At 43.4% G+C, this 19,164-nt stretch overlaps 1 protein-coding gene across 4 annotated transcripts; it reads right to left on the minus strand.

Moving 5' to 3' along the window:
* Positions 1 to 1,003: 1,003 nt before the first annotated feature.
* On the minus strand, positions 1,004 to 18,937 carry LOC106613627 (regulator of nonsense transcripts 1). 4 transcript variants are annotated; one of them, XM_014216084.2, is made up of 24 exons: positions 18,546 to 18,937; positions 17,723 to 17,862; positions 17,492 to 17,581; positions 17,230 to 17,397; positions 16,661 to 16,841; positions 16,225 to 16,386; positions 15,076 to 15,160; positions 14,744 to 14,842; positions 14,023 to 14,131; positions 13,600 to 13,759; positions 13,208 to 13,326; positions 12,938 to 13,102; positions 11,676 to 11,790; positions 11,350 to 11,493; positions 10,984 to 11,197; positions 10,477 to 10,594; positions 10,189 to 10,345; positions 9,789 to 9,931; positions 9,250 to 9,424; positions 8,811 to 8,892; positions 3,532 to 3,693; positions 3,041 to 3,267; positions 1,927 to 2,049; positions 1,004 to 1,785 (listed from the first exon to the last, which is right to left on the minus strand). In XM_014216084.2, exons 1-23 carry the CDS (start codon positions 18,714 to 18,716, stop codon positions 1,930 to 1,932), a joined length of 3,306 nt encoding a protein of 1,101 aa, XP_014071559.1. In that variant the 5' UTR covers positions 18,717 to 18,937; the 3' UTR covers positions 1,004 to 1,785; positions 1,927 to 1,929. The 4 variants fall into 4 exon arrangements, with proteins under 4 accessions (XP_014071559.1, XP_014071557.1, XP_014071558.1 ...); XM_014216082.2 differs by having other exon boundaries at positions 14,023 to 14,146; XM_014216083.2 differs by having other exon boundaries at positions 15,073 to 15,160.
* Between the last annotated feature and the right edge of the window lie 227 nt (positions 18,938 to 19,164).

Consider the following 19,164-nt stretch of genomic DNA (forward strand, 5'->3'; position numbering starts at 1 on the left):
ATTGCGCATGGTGATCTTCGGCCAAGGAATGCCATTTCATGAAGCTCCCGATGAACAGTTCTTGTGTTGACATTGCTTCCAGAGGCAGTTTGGAACTCGATAGTGAGTGTTGCAACTGAGGACAGGCGATTTTTACGTGCTACGGTCTCGTTCTTTGAGCTTGTGTGACCTACCACATCGCGGCTGTGCCATTGTTGCTCCTAGACATTTCCACTTCACAATACCAGCACTTAGAGTTGACCCAGGCAGCTCTAGCAGGGCAGAAATTTGACCAACTGACTTGTTGGAAAAGTGGCATCCTATGATGTTGCCACTTTGAAAGTCACTGAGCTCTTCAGTACGGGCCATTCTACTGCCAATGTTTGTCCATGGCTGTGTGCTCGACTGTATACACCTATCAGCAACAGGTTTATCTGAAATACCCGAATCCACTAATTTGAAGAGGTGCCCACATACTTTTGGCCATGTAGCATATTTCACACCTAGCCACCTGCAACTTCAATAGTGACACAAAAGTGTGTAGACTATAGTAGAAATCAGTTTCCATTAATAGCTGTGTTCATGCAGACGGATCTTACATCCACAAGGAATTCCCCCAGGTAAAGCATTACTTCAAATCCGCTGCCAATCTAAGCATAAAAACGTTTAAAACATAGAAAATTATCCGCTGAACAGCACAGCAGGCGACATCTCATGCCACCCCACACCCCCCTTTCAAAAGATCAAAAAAGCCTTTGCTGCAACTTCAAATAATATTGAGTTAATATTATTCAATGCTGGTCATTTTTCTATTAAATATTTTTTGCCTTTTGCGCTCTGCAATAAGAAAGGTACTTCAAAAACAAATAGTCTCACAATTACAGATCTCTTGGATCCAGAGCTCACCACTTCAGAAACTTTCCTCTGATATCCCCATGCCATTCAACTCCACCAGACTTCTAGTTAACCACCTGTTTCTGAAAAGACCTGTTGAAAAAGCCAAATGGTTCCGAAGGCCATCAAAGGCATTTCAATTCAAAGTTCTTTATTATCAGACTTTAGAGCAGAAAACTTTTCAACTCAAAGTTGAACGACAACGTGAACTGCCACTGTTCCTCTTGGAGACTGTTCCTCTTGGAGACTGTTCCTCTTGCGGTCATTTGATGAGATTTCAGGTCTGAGAGTTGAGATCAACACCGCCACTCGTCCTCCACATCAATCCAATCAAATGAGTTTGGGTATCAAACGGGTTTGGCAAGCGATCAACATTGAGGTGAGGATTTCCTATGTTGTCTGCTTGAAGTGTTCCACACCCTCCCCCCTCTACTTTCTTGTTATCCGCTTTCGAGAGTTAGTGGAAAGTGCTCCCTCAGCCAAGTTGCTTGAGAACTTGTCTTTCTCTGTTAGCTGATCAAAGAGCAAGGTCCTCTGGATAACTGGTCATTCCCTCAGACAGAGGCGTGAGGTTGGAAGGGGAGGTGGGAAAAGGGTTGTGGAGGGACGGAGTTGTTCCTCGTTTCGTCTTCCTCACGACAGCTCGACCGCTGGCCACCGCCTTCCTCTCGCTTTCGTTCCCATGTGCCGGCAGTGGTCCCTCACTCCCACACGTTCCCTCTTCCTGGCCGTCCGTTCTTTCCATCACTTTCTCTCTCGCGATTGGTTGGTTTCTCTCTCCCGTTGATTTCACACGGTGGTGCTTCAGTTGTAGCAGAGGAAAACAGGTATCCATTTTTTGTTTTTATAATTACCCAGATTAAAATACTGATGAACTAAGCTCAGTTCAAGCCTAGCTCCTCTTCCAACAACCTGAGAAAAGGAAACAATAAGGATATTCAAAATGGCTTCCGCCAACACGATTTTTGGAAGTACTCGTCTGTACAGTAGAGGTCAAATCAATAACAGTTCTTGATTACTCTAGTACCATGGGAATGGGAATAGTTATCTTACACTCTAGTACTGTGACAGTCCAGTCACCCCACCATGTTGGTATGCACGTTCACCCTGGTAAGTCGAATCCTGCGACAGAGCCACATCGATTTGAGACTTGAACTCGTCACCTAAATAACTGTCCTGTTAAAACAGAAGGAGAAACACCCAATTACATCCAAAACATAATTCTTCCAACTAATGTTTCCGTAAAAAAATTCCAGCACTGAGCAAATTTCAGGTCTGCTGAGCACAAACTTGAAAGTTGTGAAAATTCAGTGCAACTTCCAGCAGGCGTTTACTGTGAACACTGAGGCTGTACCCGGTTTAAGTAAGTTTTAACAGTGGCCAAGTAGGCTACTGTGGCTATTTGATCATAATGTTGGCCTACTAGAGTGGCCTTCCATCAAAAACAATGGAGAAAATGCATCCCATAACATTTTAACATGGAAATAGTTGTTCTATCATTCAGTCTACAGTAGCAGCCAATGTGTGGTGTTCAATGTAGGACTACATTCCATGAGACTTTAGAAACGAACATGCAGGGCTTGACATTAACCTGTTTATCCACTTGTCCTTCAGACAAGGTGACTGAAAATGTTGTGTTGTTTGATGCAAGAAACCACCTTACAAAATAAAATGCATTATTATTCCCATACCATTATTACAGAGAATCAGAAAAATTATGCCCCCCCCTCCTACAGGCTACTTAGCTTATTCAAGCCTGTCTCAAAACACAACACTGCCCCTTTATGACAAAAAAAGCTCTTTACCTGACTCTCTTTTCAAAGATGTATAGAAATGTACAAGCAATCACTCGAGGCTAAAGGGGACATTGCTTCTAACACATTTCCCTGAGAGTATCAGATGATGTCAGCAATATGAACCTCCACCCAGCATATCAGAGGTGGCATTATTACCATATTGCTTCTTGCTTGATTCAAGCAATATGGCAAAAACATTACATCTAACCAATGAAGCTATTATAATTTTTACTTATACCCATCTAATCCTCTCAGATCTCCACAATCACATACAGAGTATGGTACGATTTGGGATTGGGCATAGGAGTACGAGGCCAGAGTCTGATTTGGTATTAGGTAGTAAAGAGTGGAGTTTAGGCCGGTCTTGTTACCTGGGAAAGTTCAGGCTGGGAGAGGCCAGGCTGGCTCATCTGGGAGGGCTGACTCATGGTGATGTAGCCCTGGGTGAGTGGCCCCTGGGAGAAGGGCTGGGAAGACACGTCCTGGCTGGCCTGGCTGTTGTGCCCGTTGGCCTGCCCGCTGCCACTGTGGTTCCCCATGCCGCGGGTCCTCTGGCGCCCGCCACGCCCCGCTTTGCCCTTCAGCGCCCCACCGCGACCTGGGTGGCACAGAGCACTCACTTATCAAACACACTAACAAACAATGAACATGCATTACAGACGAGAAATAGTAGGGGTACGAGGACATCTCCAAACCCCCATAACACAATATCACCAACAACAGTACCACATGAAGAATACTCTGGTGAGCAACACTGAGACTTCTGGTTATTTGGATACTGTCCAACTTCACAGGGCCAAATACATATTCCACCAGTCAATATATTAACAACTAATGAATAGTTGTTTCGCTTCCTGCTCACCTGCAGCAGGGCCGTTGGCCTGGGCCAGGTAGCCTGGCGGAGGCATGGGGGGCACCACCAAGTTGAAGGGAATAGGCATGTTCATGGCCGCCATGTGGGCTGGCCCAGCCCCAATCATGCCGATCTGATCGTGGGTTTGGAAATACATGTTGGATGGACGCCCTGTAGAAAGAAACACACAGAAAACATGTCACAGTAGTGTGTGAGCGGTCCCATTGCTGTAGGATGCGTTTGTTGCATCTAGCAATGCAATAAATTCTGGTGCCACCTTACAGTTCTAGAAAGGCATTAGCCTACAGTACCTTCAGAAAGCATTCACAACCTTGACTCCCCCCCCCCAAAAAAAAATTGTGTTACAGCCTGAATTTAAAATGCATTAAATTTAGATTTTGTCATCACTAGCCTACACACAATACCGCAAAGTGGAATTAAGTAAAAAAAAAAATAATACATTAATAAAATATGAAATGCTGAAATGTCGAGTCAATAAGTATTCAACCCCTTTCGTATGACAAGTCTAAAAAAGCTCAGGAGTAAAAACTCAGTTGCCGGAGAGGAAGGAACCACTCAAGGATTTCACCATGAGGGCAATGGGGACTGTGAAACAGTTAGAGTGTAATGGCTGTGATAGTTTTCTCCTAACGATGGATCAAAAACATTGTAGTTACTCCACAATACTAACCTAATTGACAGAGGGAAAGGAAGCCTGTACAGAATACATTTTTTCCAAAAACATGCATCCTGTTTGTAATCAAGGCACTAAAGTAAAACTGCAAAAAATGTGGCAAAGCAAGTAACTTTTTTTTGTCTTGAATACAAAGTTATCTTTGGGGCAAATGCAATACAACACATTACGGACAACCACTCTCCAAATTTTCAAGCATTGTGGTGACTGCATTATTTTATGGGTGTGTTTGTAATCGTTACGGACTGAGGAGTTTTTCAGAATAAAAACAGAAAAACGGAGCTTAGCACAGGCAAAATCCTAGGAGGAAAACCTGGTTCAGTCGGCTTTCCACCAGACACTGGGAAATGAATTCACCTTTCAGCAGGGCAATAACCTAAAACACATGGCCAAATCTGGAGTCGCTTACCAAGAAGACAGTGAATCATCCTGAGTGGCCAAGTTACAGTTTTGACTTAAATCTACTTGAAAATGGTTGTCTAGCAATGATCAACAACCAATCTGACAGAACATGAAGAACTGAGAGGAAGAATAAAGGGCAAATGTTGAACAATCCAGGTGTGGAAAGCTCTTAGAGACTTACCCAGAAAGACTCACAGCTGTATGGAGTCAGGGGTGTGAATACTCAAATGAAATGAGATATTTAATTTTCAATAAAATGTGCAAAAATGTCTAAAAACATGTTTTCACTTTGTCATTTTGGGGTATGGGTAAAAACGAATATTTAATTCAGTTGTGAATTCAGGCTCTCACAATAAAATTTGGAATAAGTCAAGGGGTATGAATACTTTGAAGGCACTGTAAATGTTAGCGGGCTATTGAAGAGGTAAAGAACAAGTTAACGCATTATAAAACAATTAAAACGAAGTGGGTACGGATACAGAGTTTCTGTATCCCAATTTGCCCAGGCTAAAAACACAGATATTTCTGCGGATGTGCAGGATTCTTTACACGTAGCACTCTGCTGCCTACATAGCTGCTGTGCTGAGTGTTCCGCTGCCGCTCCCCCCTACTTGGTCGCCTTCGTCTGGTCACTGGTGTAGCCTACAAACTTCATGTTGTACACTAAACTGTTCCAAATATTGCATTCCATGCCTCAGTAAGCATAAGCACGACTTCAAGTTATTTTTTCAGGAGAGGAGTAGGCTACAGCTATGTACATGTTTTACACAAAACACATTAGACATGTTCGTACAAACTTTGCTGCCAATATTGCAAACATAAGCAGGCAGTCTAGCGATATCATGTTCTTAGCTGCGGAGTTATATGCAGCCATTTACTCTCGCCACGGTACAGCAGCATATATGGCATAACTATGGCACCGGGCGATGCAAAACAAACTTGCCCATTGTCAGACTCTTTTTACCGGTCTGGATAAATGCTCGGCTGCCCAGAGGTGGAACGCAGCAAGACAGACACGCAGTCGAATTAGCGATTGAATTCAATTTTTTCCATCATCAATGCAAACACTGACTAAGTCGCACAGGAGGCAGACATGTATACGATATGGTAGCAACTATAAAGATTAGCCTACATCACACAACACGCTGATTGTTTTTGCTCCAGTGTAGGGCCTGCATCCTGCTTGTGCACCTGCAATATCCGTTACATCAGACAGAAGGTTGTAGCCTTCATAATATATAGGGCTGACCCCATTTAGTCGACTGGTCAATTGTTTTGTCGATAGACCGTTGGTCGACCGAGATTTCTTTAGCCAAGCAGACGCAAATATATATATTTTTAATATAGAGCACAAGACACCTGACACCTGTCTGATTCGCGCCTGTCTCAGTGGATTAATCCATTGTGGAGGCCGTGGGGATGGCATAGTCCATCCTCTAAGACATGTGCTACTGAAATTGTATGCGTTACACCTGTCTGATTCGGCCAAACTGAGCAATCAGGGGAGAAGGGCCTTGGTTAGAGAGGTGACCAAGAACCCGATGGTCACTGACAGAGCTCCAGAGTTCCTCTGGCCAGACAGAAGCCACTCCTCAGTAAAAGGTACATGACATCTTGCTTGGAGTTTGTCAAAAGGCACCTAAAGGACTCTCAGACCATGACAAACAAGATTCTCTGGTCTGATGAAACCAAGATTCAACTCTGTGGCCTGAATGCCAAGCGTCACGTCTGGAGGAAACCTAGCCCATCTGGAGGAAACCGGTGAAGCATGGTGGTGCCAGCATCATGCTGTAGGGATGTTTTTCAGTGGCAGGGACTGGGAGACTAGTCAGGCTCGAAGGAAAGATGAATGGAGCAAAGTACAGAGACATCCTTGATGAAAACCTGCTCCAGAAAGCTCAGGACCTCAGACTGGGGCAAATGTTCACCTTCCAACATGACAATGACCATAAACACACAGCCAAGACAACGCAGGAGTGGCTTCGGAACAAGTTGTTGAATAGTAAAAATTAACAACAAGAAGGAGATCGAGAAAAAGGAGTGTTATTATTCTAAAATATACTTTTTTGGAAAATATGGAACAGAACACTTAATAAATGATAAATAATACCAGAGGCTGTTCTAAAAAAAAAAAAAGTGTAAAGCCTTAATTATAGCAAAGTAAAGATTAAAAGAAAATGTTTTACTTGACATGTCGTTGTGTGATGCTTGGTACTCACGGAATCAGTAGGCTATTAAACAATCATTCAAACAGGCAACAGAAGCAGGATCGGTCTTATTTCTGTAGATATATATGGATGATTTATAAAGCCAGGTACATTTAACAGTTAGACTATTGATTATAGACCTAACTACGTTGGGGTTTCCTCTCTCCTCACTTTTCTTAGACAATAAGGCAAAGACTTTTCTCCTCATTCTGCTGCTGCCTCCACAGCATTGTTCTCAACACCAATATGCTGGGTAACTTTGCTATTATGCATAGCAAGATGGTCGAGGAAAAGGCACCAATTCAACAGCGCACTGATGTATTTCAGAACCGTGTACAGTGACCACTATCCAACGCGGGAGAAAGATAATTTGTTATAAAATAATACTCTTTTTTTATTAGATGTTGCACCATTTTTCTTATGTAATATAACCATACAGCCCCCTGCACCTCTCTGATTCAGAGGGGTTGGGTTAAATGCAGAAGAAATTTCAGTTGAAGGCATTCAGTTGTACAACTGACTAGGTATCCCCCTTTCCCATATACAATTTCAGTAGCATATGTCAGAGTGATGGACTGCGCCATCCCCATGGCCTCCACAATGGTTTAGTCCACTCAGACAGGTGTCTTGTACACCATGATATAGATAGATATTTTGCTACTGCTCGACTAAAGAAATCTCGGTCGACCAACATCCTGTCAACCAAGCAATCGACTAGTCAACTAAATGGAGTCAGCCCTAAAATCATTAAATCATTTGTTTGTTCATGTCATTCATGCTTTGAAATGCAATCAAGCGTTTTAGTTTTAAAATGAAATAACGTTTGGGAGCTTTGAATAATTGCTAATGTTTTCCATTAGAACAGACTCTCTGGTACACTTATAATTTCTTACATTTTCTTTACAAATGTTCCAAACGGTCAGTAAAATAATATTGTAATCTAACAGAACCTGTTTGGCACACAATACTCACGCAGCGCTTGCTGCTATTCCCTCATTTTTCTTGATCTCCAGTGGCGTACACAACTAAGTCAAGTGTCTTCCACACATTTGACTTCCCCTTTCCCTCCTGAGCAACCAGTAAACATTCCTGAGTAAACATTCCAACTCCTGAGCAACCAGTAAACACCCCCATTTCGAGTTTCTTTTTCACATCTTTCGTATTAATTTTGCTGACACGTGTTACGGTGTTCAGAGTTTGTTATAACCAATTTATTGATGTGGTTATGATAGGCTATAGGTCAGGCCCTATTGGCCATGTGCACGCGATGCATACATGTTTCACGTAAAGAGAGCAAGGAAATTATTTTCCTAAACAAATGAGGGACTTTGGTAACAGAACTTTTCGGTCAGAGTTTAAGAAACTAAATGGCTGTAATTATGTTGCAGCTTCAGCACGGACAGTGCAATAAACACTTGCTGTGTGGTGGTGCCTCTTCGCTGCAACAGGGAGGTTAGAGAGACAACGTGCGACATTCACACAGGCACTCGCTGTAAAAAATAAATAATTAACACAGCGTGGTCATCGGCCTCCCGCTTGAGTCATTCGTGTGTCTTAATTATTTAATCAAACAGTGTGCTTAAAGCATCAGACCAGCTCTGTGCATTTAGTTGATTTCATTAAAAACACATAGGATGTGTCTATACTGTATATGGGGAAATACAGGTTTAAAAACTTGACAGATGACTCTCGGGCGAGCAAGATTTTTTTGTCGGGGACAGCCCTAATAATATATATATGTTTTGGAATGTTCGTTCAAATCGCTGCAGGGTTTTTAATTTAGCTGTTTAAAAATACGAGTCAGACATCATCATGGTTTAGAAAAGGGTGAGTAAAAAGCGAAACGTGAAGAGAGGAGTGCGAGCAGCAAATACGTTAGAAAAACAAAACTTTAGCTTTGAGAAAGAGGATTCCGGAGGGCGTGGGCAAAAACTCTGTATCCGTAGCCACGGCCTTATAGAAAAAAAAGACACTTTCCCACTAACCTGCGCTGCTGCGATCGTAGGCAGACCCAGGGATGAGGGCCTCGCGGGCATCATACATGGCAGTGCTCATGAACCGGGCTCCCTGGAACACAGACAAGGGTTTAATACCCTCGAAAACACAGTGGAACTGCTGTACTGTTGTCATAACATTGCTGTAAATGGCATTACATATCGGCCAAAGTGTTACCGAGTTAAAAGTGTTACTGAGGAAAAAGTGTTACTGAGGAAAAAGTGTTACTGAGGAAAAAGTGTTACTGAGGAAAAAGTGTTACTGAGGAAAAAGTGTTACTGAGGAAAAAGTGTTAAGTATTAATTTAAAAAAGGATATGAGGGGAATAGACTCAACGTGGGTTCAATACCCACACTGAAAACATGTGCCAACTGTACACTCCGACACATCCAACATATAATGTGTGTTTATGCAAGCGTCATAACTCACAGGGTTGATGGCATTGACCAGCTTGCGGGGCCTGCTGAACTGCATCAGGCTCTCTCTCAGGTTGTTGAGGGGTCCCTCCACCAGAACCTTCTGCTCCTTGTAGTAGTTGAGTAAGTGGTTCCACAGAGGCTGCTTGGACAGGGCCTTTGGGTTGCCCACAATGATCACCCCATACCTGAAAACATACGTTACACACACACACACACACACACGTCAGTGGGAGAAATCTAAGGACAAGGCAGTCTCAAAATGCACCATTTTGTCTACGTTGTCAAGGATGAAAGTGGACAGTGATTCACATACATTTTTTGATGATGAATTCTATACTGTTCCACCGAGGCTCATCACAGTTCATCATCAAGGCTTCTAAACTACCATGACTTTGAACCCCTGACATCCTATGAAGTAACTATTGCTAGGATCCCATTGTCCATTCTAGGTCTTTTATATGTAATTCTATGTCTTTGGCCATACAGATTTGAAACTGTCTACCCAGAGAAGCTGTGGTGAGAATGAAGACTAATGGTCCAGATGCTTACTTGGCTCTGGTGAGGGCCACGTTGAGACGGCGCGGGTCGTTAAGGAAGCCGATGCCCTGGTGCTCGTTGGCTCGTACGCACGACAGGATGATAAAGTCCTTCTCCCTGCCCTGGAATGCATCCACGCTGGCGATCTCAACCTCCTGATAGCAAGACAAGAGGATAGAACAGTGTTGTAACATTGGTCATCGAGACCTGTTGCATTTGGCATTGGTCGAATGGCAACAGGTATCGACATAAATAGTAACGCAATATTATTTGAAGATTTTATAAATCTGCTACCATCTGCAGAACAATAATAAAGCAAATCGATATCACAAATCATGTTCTTGAGAAGACAACAAAAATATATTGAATTGTTCTTTCCCAAGACAGTGCAAGTTCAGCTATACTGCCGTACCTGGTAGAGTTTTGTGTGGAGGGAACCACTGAACTGCATGTACTGCACCAGGTAGGACCTCTGGCCCTCGTAGGGGGTGATGATGCCTATCTGGTCAGGCTTGGCCCCAGCCTTCAGCAGCCTGGTTGTGATCTTCTCCACGTTGGCCGCCTCAGTTCTGGGGAGAGGACAGTGTTTAAAATTGTTCCAGTCAAACTAAATGAAGAGACGCACTCTATGTGCATTTCAAAATAGCAATCAATTCTGTTGATACTTTGAGATGAACCTTGACAGGACTGTTAGCCGTACCTGTTCAGGTAGGACGTTCCAGAGCTGGCTATTTCCTCCTGGCCTTGAGTTACATAGAAGAACATGGGCTTGTCTGGCTGTGGCCACTGGAAGTCAAAGCCTTTCTTGATGCGGTCAGCTTCCCAGGATAAACAGAGAATTTGTCAACATGGTTAGTATGGGAATTCAGTGAGATTGTGAACAAACCTAAAAATGGCCATTTTATTCAATAGCAAATACGTGCCCAAAAGCAATATGCTTTGAGTTACAGTCGATTTCAGAATGGCCTAACAAACTTCCACAGTAGAGTAAACGCTTTCTACTCAGTGTATGAACACAAACACCGCTTTAATCCAACGCAGATCTACACTGCTACTTCTAGATCTTTTAGGGGTGAACAAACACACTTTCTACAAAAACGTCACATGTTCTAGATAATAAGTGTGAATTATTATTATTTTTTTTTACACATGACCAATTCAAAAGCTATAATATGACCAAGAAGCCTGGTGAAAACGTCTAACTCACCAGCGGTGACTCCGTTCTGCAGGGAGCCCTCGTAGAAGATGTTGGAGGGGAAAGAGCTGAGGGCCGGGTGCATACGGTACTGCACCTGCAGACGAATGGGCCTGATGCCCAGCACCACCAGACGCTCAAACAGAGACTGGGACAGGCCTGCTTTGGCTGCCTTCTTACACATCACTACTGGGCCCAGCTGGCAGTGGTCTCCCACCAGAATGAGCTGTGAAAGGGGGGAATTAATGATGAAATGACAATCAATTAACCAAATATTCTCATGGGCTTTTACATTGTTTTCGTCTGGATTGAGTAGGTCACGGACAATTGACCTAGTTGAGCTGTTTATCTTGAGCATAAATTGGTGTGTGGTTGTACCTGCTTGGCACCCAGGACCACAGGCACCATGCACTCTGGCTCGGTGGCCTGGGTGCTCTCATCAATCAGGATCGAGCGGAACTGCATCTTGGCCAGGCGTGGATCTCCTGCCCCCACACAGGTACAGCAGATCACATCCGCATTCTGCCGAGGGACAGAAGAGGAACAGTGGTTAACAGTTGGTTTGAAACTATAGGAACGGGGAACCCATATCATCTTCGCTAGGTCCAAAAAAAACCTGTTCTACTTGACAGCACCTGATACACCTAATACTGCTGTGACATATCGGGCAACAAAGGTGTAAGTGTTGTAAAAGTCCTCCTCACCGTGAGCAGCTCTCGCTCAGCGGTGCGCTTCAGGGCCCGGTAACGCTTCTCGTCAGCAGACGACAGCTCCCCGGTCTCATCCTTCAGCTGCTGCAGCTTCTGCAGCTCTGGCATACTGCGGGTCACACCAGACACAGAGCAGGCAAAGTGGGTTGAGTCATTAGTAGCCTTGTCGAGAACCTGGCTTCCCTAATCGGAAAACCTGGTGCAGTTAATGGCAGAAAGTAGTTCCAAAGGGGTACAAAGCCGGAGTGAATCAGTGACGCCTCACAACACCTCAAACCAATTAAATGCCTTGTTTGGGCGGAGCTCTGAAGGTGCCCACTAGAATAGTGCTATAGGAGCAACGGTTCTCCATCTCACTACAAACCGCGTATGCGGCGATTCCTTGAGAGTTAAGGACACAAACCTGATCCTTGATTACTGACATCAGATGAGAAACTACTATTACCATTGATTTCTCCACTTTCAATAAATCAGACTGCCACACTAAACTATTACTACAGCCTGTAGGTAGACACGCCATAACTTCTCTTTTTTTGTAGGGTGCAGAGAAGTTGTAATGCCTTCGACTCGATTTGTGTAGAGCACATTTCTTCCAAAACAGAATTCACTTTTTTCTGCGATGTTGCAAACTAGCATACGCAACAACTCTCTGCAAGTGTGGCCACGGTCACACGTGAGAGTGACGGTTCTTGAAATTGAACATCCAATAAAATGTAGCCGCTGGAAGCCATCAGACCAAATCAAGCCATTTCGGATGATATAAAATTCTACAGACCTTCAAATGAGGTGTGACAACATTGCGATTTGGAGGTATGGCTACGCGAAACTAAGTCTGTGGTTGCATTCCCCTGCTCAGACGTTGCATGCATTAACCAATGTTTACGTGCCAAGTCATCGACAGTGTCATCGACTTACAGATTGCTATAACAATGTGGTTAGCGGATACTTAAAATACTTATCTTAAAACACCTGGATTTGGCATGAGTAAGCAAAGCCTGAGCAGAGGAACACCCCCATTAGAAACACACAGAATTAGAGTTATTATATCCAAAAAGTCTGGCAGATCTATTCAATGGTTCTGTTGGAAGTACTTAAAAAAATCCATCCATCCTTCCCTTTCCATAATTCTTTGATATTCAAAACAGGGATAATACATTGCTACAAGCATTAACACGAGTGATTACGAGAGCACTACTACGTGTAGGATACAATTTCAGACAGTGCTAACAAAGACTTCATTTCCCAGCATGCCCCACCTGTCCATGTTGCGGATCTGGTTGTGCAGCGCCAGGAATGAGACGGGGGAGTCGATGGCCTCCCTGCTCTTAGCACACAGCCGGACCACCTTCAGACCTGACATGTGGATCTTCTCAGTCAGCTGGTCCACCGCGATGTTACTGGGAGCACACACCAGCACGGGTCTGCAGGAACCAACCAAACACAACAGATGAACGCAGAAAGCTAGGACAACGTGGAGATGCTTTTGAGAAAAGACACATATGCATAGTGAGTGTTACCCATCTTACCCGTTGCCCTGCCTGGCGAGCTGGTACACTATGGTGGCAGATGTGACAGTTTTCCCAGTGCCGGGGGGGCCTTGGATAAGACTGAGGGGTCTTTGCAGCACAGTCTTCACAGCATACACCTATTTTAAACACACAAATCAAAACATTTATGAAAGCTGCGCAAAGAGCACATGGTAGTACGGGGAATTAACATCCAACTCCAAATGAAGTTCTTCATGATTATAAGACGACATTACTATAATAAGGTTTCCCCATTAATAAGAGGAAATGTCTACTTTTTTGTGATCATTCATTCACTAAAACGAATGGTTAAAAATGCAAACAAGTTCAGTTTCAGGCAGTCAGGTTGGGTCAGGTCAGTGAGGTGTTAAGAGTATGTGTGTGGGTCAGACCTGAGAGTGGTTGAGGTCGGGCAGGCCCTGGGCAGTGAAGCGTTTGGGCAGCTGACACTTGATGATGACATCCTCCACCTCGTGGCCCAGCAGCTTGTGGTAGATGTAGCCCGACACGGATGTCTCGTCCACAGCAAAGGTCTTCAGGGCACTCTGCATTCTGAAACCCGGTGGAAACCAATGGGTTATAGTGGCGATAAAGAGTGATGTGATTAACAATAATAATACAAGCTAGTACCTTCATATCATGTCTTATTCATTCAATTCTTCAATATACGTCAGGAGTTAACGTTAGGGATAAATCATGTGAAATGCTGCTGAAGCTAAAAAAAAAAAATCAGTACTCTGGAAGTCACGTTAAGAACACCAGAGCATCAACAACCAAAGTAGAACTGATTAAATATTCTGATCTGCTTGTCACACCTGTCAAAGGAAGTGGACTTCCACACGAAATCCACCTGGTAGTTGTGGGTTATTTCCACAGGAGCTCCGACACTGCTGCGCAATTCTATAGCAATCTCATCTCCATAGTCTTTCACAAAGGGTGCTAAGGAAATAAGTACAGCAAAATAGCCTTTCCTCCTTGTGGAATGTTAGAAAGAAAAAGATGTCCGTCCCCCACACACTTGAACGGGGCTAATAGTAGGGAAGAAAAGAAGGTCTACAAAACTGTAGATTTTCCCCTACATTAGCATATATCAGATACACTAGACAGGTGAAAACTAGAGGGGCATTAACTAATGGATGGGCTTCTCCTAAGGGAGTTCTATGGTGTATTGAACCCTTAATAATTTGGTTTAAATTAGGTAATTATCTCCCAATAAAATATTATTTATTTCTGCAAGCCTTTGAACATTGCAACCCAATAACGTGGCTAGAATCATTAGACTGATTACCTCACGTTTTGCATTGGTTACCAAGAACTAGTCTGCATTTGAGACATTGAGAATGTTCAGATTGGCTGATAAGTTGAGACACAAAATAGCTTCTTTTTTTTCTGACCCCCATCATGGAAAAATAAAGATGGAGGTGGATCCTATTTGTTAAAAAGGGACCACTATGAAAAGGTGGTCAGAAGGTAGAGATGAGCAACCACTGAAGAATTAAAGTTTTTCTTCAGAATGGTCTTTTAGTTAAAGGATACTGTCTGGGACTTTGATGACATGGCCGATGCCCTTCCAAAGTGGGGCCAGGTCTCCTTTGTAGCGCAGACAAATCTCATCTCCCTGCATCAGCCGCATGTCTGTACAAACCACCACAAACAGAGACACATTAGAAACACTTTGCTCAAAACTATATCACAAAATATACGAATAATGGTTCCAATGAGACGGACAAAATACAATACCGTACACACACGGCACAAAACGAACACACCACCAGGGATGCAGGTATGGGATGCGTGGGATGCAAGGGTTCTCTATGCACAGCAGAAAAACTGGTAGACAGAGAAAAGTCAATTGAAAGAATTACCACCTGAATCCGTCTTGGGCAAGGAGAAATAGGCAATCCGCTTTTTATTCAGCCCCAGGTCCCACCTGACCGTTATATTATCTTGGGTCTATGAAGAGTTCCAGATGAGAACAAGGGAAACAATAGGACAAATTATTAGTCATAATGTTATTAGCTACATAAAAGAAAACACAGCCCCCCTGCTATGTTCAAGTACAATTTCCTTTTCTTTGAACATGCATCGTTCCCTGAACATGTTCATTGATTTGACAAATTTGGCAGGGTTATAGCAAGGTTTCCACCATTATGATTTTACCTCACACAAGACAGATAAAGTACTGCATGTAAACATTTAATAGAGTGTGTATGTTGTAGTAGGCAGTTGCACAGTAGACTCATGTGTGACTGACCTTTTGTTGACTTAAAGGGGAGCTTATGGATGATCTTGGGCCCAATAAAATCCATTTTATTTTTGGACTAATTCTGTTTTTCCATGTTTCAGATTTCCTGGGGTTTTTGTGGTTTTTGCTCTCTAAAAACACACCTTTTTTAAAAATGTATATAAAAAAAAAAAGACTAAATTGGATGTTCCAAATCTACAACAATGCTTAAACTGCATCAGAAGACCCCATTTGAGGTCTGGGAGAAAGAAAAAAAAAAATCCCAAAATGTAACATTCTTAGGTGTAGATACCCTTTAATTCAAGTGCGCACCAGCAAGAGACTTGTTTGGTTTTTCTGTACATGTGAGTGCATGTGAGTGCAGTGTTTGCTAAACAAATCACCACTGGATTGATGCAAATAATCATGATATCATTCTGCCAGGTAGGCGTAATCTACTTTTCAATTGATATTTAATTGAGAACGTTTTTGGGAAAGCCTTTCCATCTACCAGATGATAGTTATCATTAGCATCATCGCTATCGGCCACACAAAGTGGTAGACAAATGCGCACACAGACAGGGGCATTCCCATGCTGCCTCTTCAGAATGTTGAAGGAAAAAAACTGAATCAACACATGATTACAAAGTTCAATACATTTAGTCGATTTCCTAATATGTTCAATACATTTTTGAATATTGTTTAATGTCTGCGTTCCGTGATTCCGTCCGGGTTTTCCGCATCGCAGATTTTTAAAGGGCCTTAATTATCTAAGAGGATGTGGAGGCTATACCTGGGACTCTTTAAGCTTTTTGTCGTAGTCGGCCTCCAGTTTGACAAGGGGGCCGAAGATGTTCTGGTACTGGTAGGCATCCTCGTAGCGCAGCAGCACATGCTGAGGCTCCTCGTCTACACCGGGCTTCTCCAGATCCTCCAGAGTGGCTGTTGGATTGTCCTGAGACAAGAGGATGCACAGGTTCAAGCTTTCATGCCCGTTCATATATGGTAACACTGACTGATTCCTCCTACAGCTACTAATAGGTGTTGGTAGGGACTGTCCCTGCCTAGTTTTGTTGCCCTTCTGCCCCAAAAGAGGCCTTGATTTGTTGAATGACCCCCCCCCCCCCCAGTATGATGCTGTGGTGTTTCATGGTTATTTCTGAAGTTAAGCTACATGTACAGTGCGTTGTCGACTTCATGGCCCTGGATGGGTTGAGTCAGCCCAGTACCTTCCAGAGCTCCTCTAGCTTGTTGATCTGTTGGGCAGTAATCTGGCGGGCCCGGAGCTGCTCCTGCTCCGAGGGGATCTTCACCAGCCAAGACAGGAAGCAGCGGTCCTGGATCAGCGGCTGCCACTGGGAGCTGTCCCAGTTTATGTCTTTCAGGCTGCTCTGACTGGCACATGGCTGCCTAAGAGCACAAACATTTGGATACAGACAATATACACTTGCGTTATGGAAAGTCTGTTCGACAGAAGATTGTGCTGATCTCTTGCCAAAATAGGACATACACTAATCAAAGTTTATAAGTCACATACACAGTTTATAGCAGGTATAAACGGTGCAGAGAAATGCTTACTTGCAAGCTCTTCGCTGCACCTTTTAAACGTGCTGTAAATGGTGTAAGTGACAAATAAGCGTTGATTTGATACTTACGTTTACATCACGGTCTCTATGGCAACACACGTGTGTATACGGTCAAATCTATGGTAATAACACACACACACACAATCAGTCTCTCTATCACACCACACACACAGCGTTGGCCATCATTCCCTCTTTTTCAGCCCATTACACACCTGCACAGCAGCACCACCACAGAGTCGGCCTTGGCGGGTATGAAGCCCAGGAGGAAGACGTTGCGACAGCCACAGTTGTAGCACTCCAACACCGTCTCGCCCAGCGGCCCGTCTTTGTGCAGAGTCACCTCTTTGCATTTGGCTCTCACCAAGTGGTTTACGATGTGGCTGAACAAGAGCATGGGAGACGATCAACTTACATGCGCACGCACGTTATGAATGCATATTTTTTGGGTGGATATGATGCTGTCGTGTTGCATACCTGCCAGATGTATTGCCACGTCCATTGCAGAACCACTTCTTGCTTGTGTTGCAGTACACCACACAAGCAGGATCATGAATGCCACAGTAACTGAAAAAAGAAACATAGCAACAGGCCCTTTTATGACTTCTAGGTCGTACGCATTTACTCATAATCGGGTGCAGCAGCACTGAAAGCAATAACAGAGTTATAATACGTTTATATTACAACAGTTATTATTTTACAAACTACCTGCAGGCATGCAGTGGGAGGTCTTTAGTGTAATAGGTGTCCTCTTCATCCTCCTCAAAGTTCAACTCAGAGAGTAGTTGGCTCGCCTTGGCAACATCATCAACCCCTCCATTGTGAAGCCCTTCATTAGGACCATTCACCTACAGATAAGAGTATGGTTGAATTAAGACTGCAACAAGGCCACAAATTTAAGTATTGCTATGGCACTACGTAACGTTAGAAACATATTTTATTTGCCACTACTATGAACACATACAACTTTAAAAGGGTACATACGGTGGGTAAAACAACACAAGCAAACTTTTAATTTGTGTACGATTTTTTTTGGTTTGTAGTCAAACCACTTGATGAACACTTGGAACTGCTGCAGAACGTCTTTACCCACATCGGCACTGTTGTTGTTAGTTAGCAATTTTAGCATGACCAACATTTAGCACGTTTTGGGCCTTTCATCTTGGAGTGGAGGAAGTCAATGTGTGGCGATACGGTGGTAGACAAGAAGCTAAGTTAGTTAGCTAACGCTACCTTATACTGCTAGCTATCACTAACTTTTTAATAGTCAGCCAAGTGACGTGTAAACAGTGATTGATACATATAACGCTAGCTAGTTAGCAATATTCCAGTGTGTTAGCAAACAAGTTAGCTAGTCAGCTAGCTAGTACGATAACTGGCTAACAAGGCTTTATAATATTAGCTGGCTAGCTAACTGTTGATAGCGTATGCAAACAGTCAACATTGTTGGTGGTGGCGAGCAAGCAAACTAACGCGTTACTTGTTAGTTCGCGTGTTTGGCTAGCTAACTGTTGACATGAAGAATACAAACCTGATTGTCCAGCTGACTCTGGGTGTGGCCCTGAGTTTGTGTCTGGCTAGGTAGGGTAAAATCGGTAAACTCGTACTCCGAGCCCTGGGTATCTGCTCCAAGTAGCTCCGCTTCTTCGGTGTCCAGGAAGGTGAGCGTTTGAGAACTCGGCCCGTACGCTTCCACACTCATCTCGACACAAGTTGCGCTGACTAAACGGACTCCGATGCGGCGATGAATATGATCAAGATCCTCAGTGATATGTTTATCAATGCTGATATTTGTGATCACCGCTTCGAGTCTGATTTGAACCTAAACAAAATTCTAACCGCACCAGAAATTAAACCGAAAACAACTCGAGGCGCCTGAACTCCAACACCAAACAGTGACGAACTTCCTAGACACACAACGTGCATAGAGCACACAAATGCAAATGAAGGAGGATGAAACTATTATTGATGGATATTGGTGACAATCTATTTTTTATCATGTCAAAAAAAAAAATCAGTAGCTGTCAACTAGAACAGTTTACTATGAATATACTTATGATTGGAAGAGAATTAACACAAGTCTGTATTGTGTGTGGGTTATTCTCGGGGCACATGGGAAACCAAAATGATGTTCATTTATTTATTCAAAC

This window comes from Salmo salar, chromosome ssa10 (assembly GCF_905237065.1).
Source record: "Salmo salar chromosome ssa10, Ssal_v3.1, whole genome shotgun sequence".
NCBI lineage: Eukaryota > Metazoa > Chordata > Actinopteri > Salmoniformes > Salmonidae > Salmo > Salmo salar.

Bases quoted from the DNA above. Each gene is read 5' to 3' on its own strand.
- LOC106613627 (XM_014216081.2), bottom strand. From the start codon at position 18,716: ATGAGTGTGGAAGCGTACGGGCCGAGTTCTCAAACGCTCACCTTCCTG. The intron at 14,843-15,072 runs GTAATTCTTTCA...TGGTTTGTACAG, and splicing joins GCCCAAGACGGATTCAGGTG to ACATGCGGCTGATGCAGGGA. The intron at 14,147-14,743 runs GTATCCTTTAAC...TTATTTCCTTAG, and splicing joins TGTCATCAAAGTCCCAGACA to CACCCTTTGTGAAAGACTAT.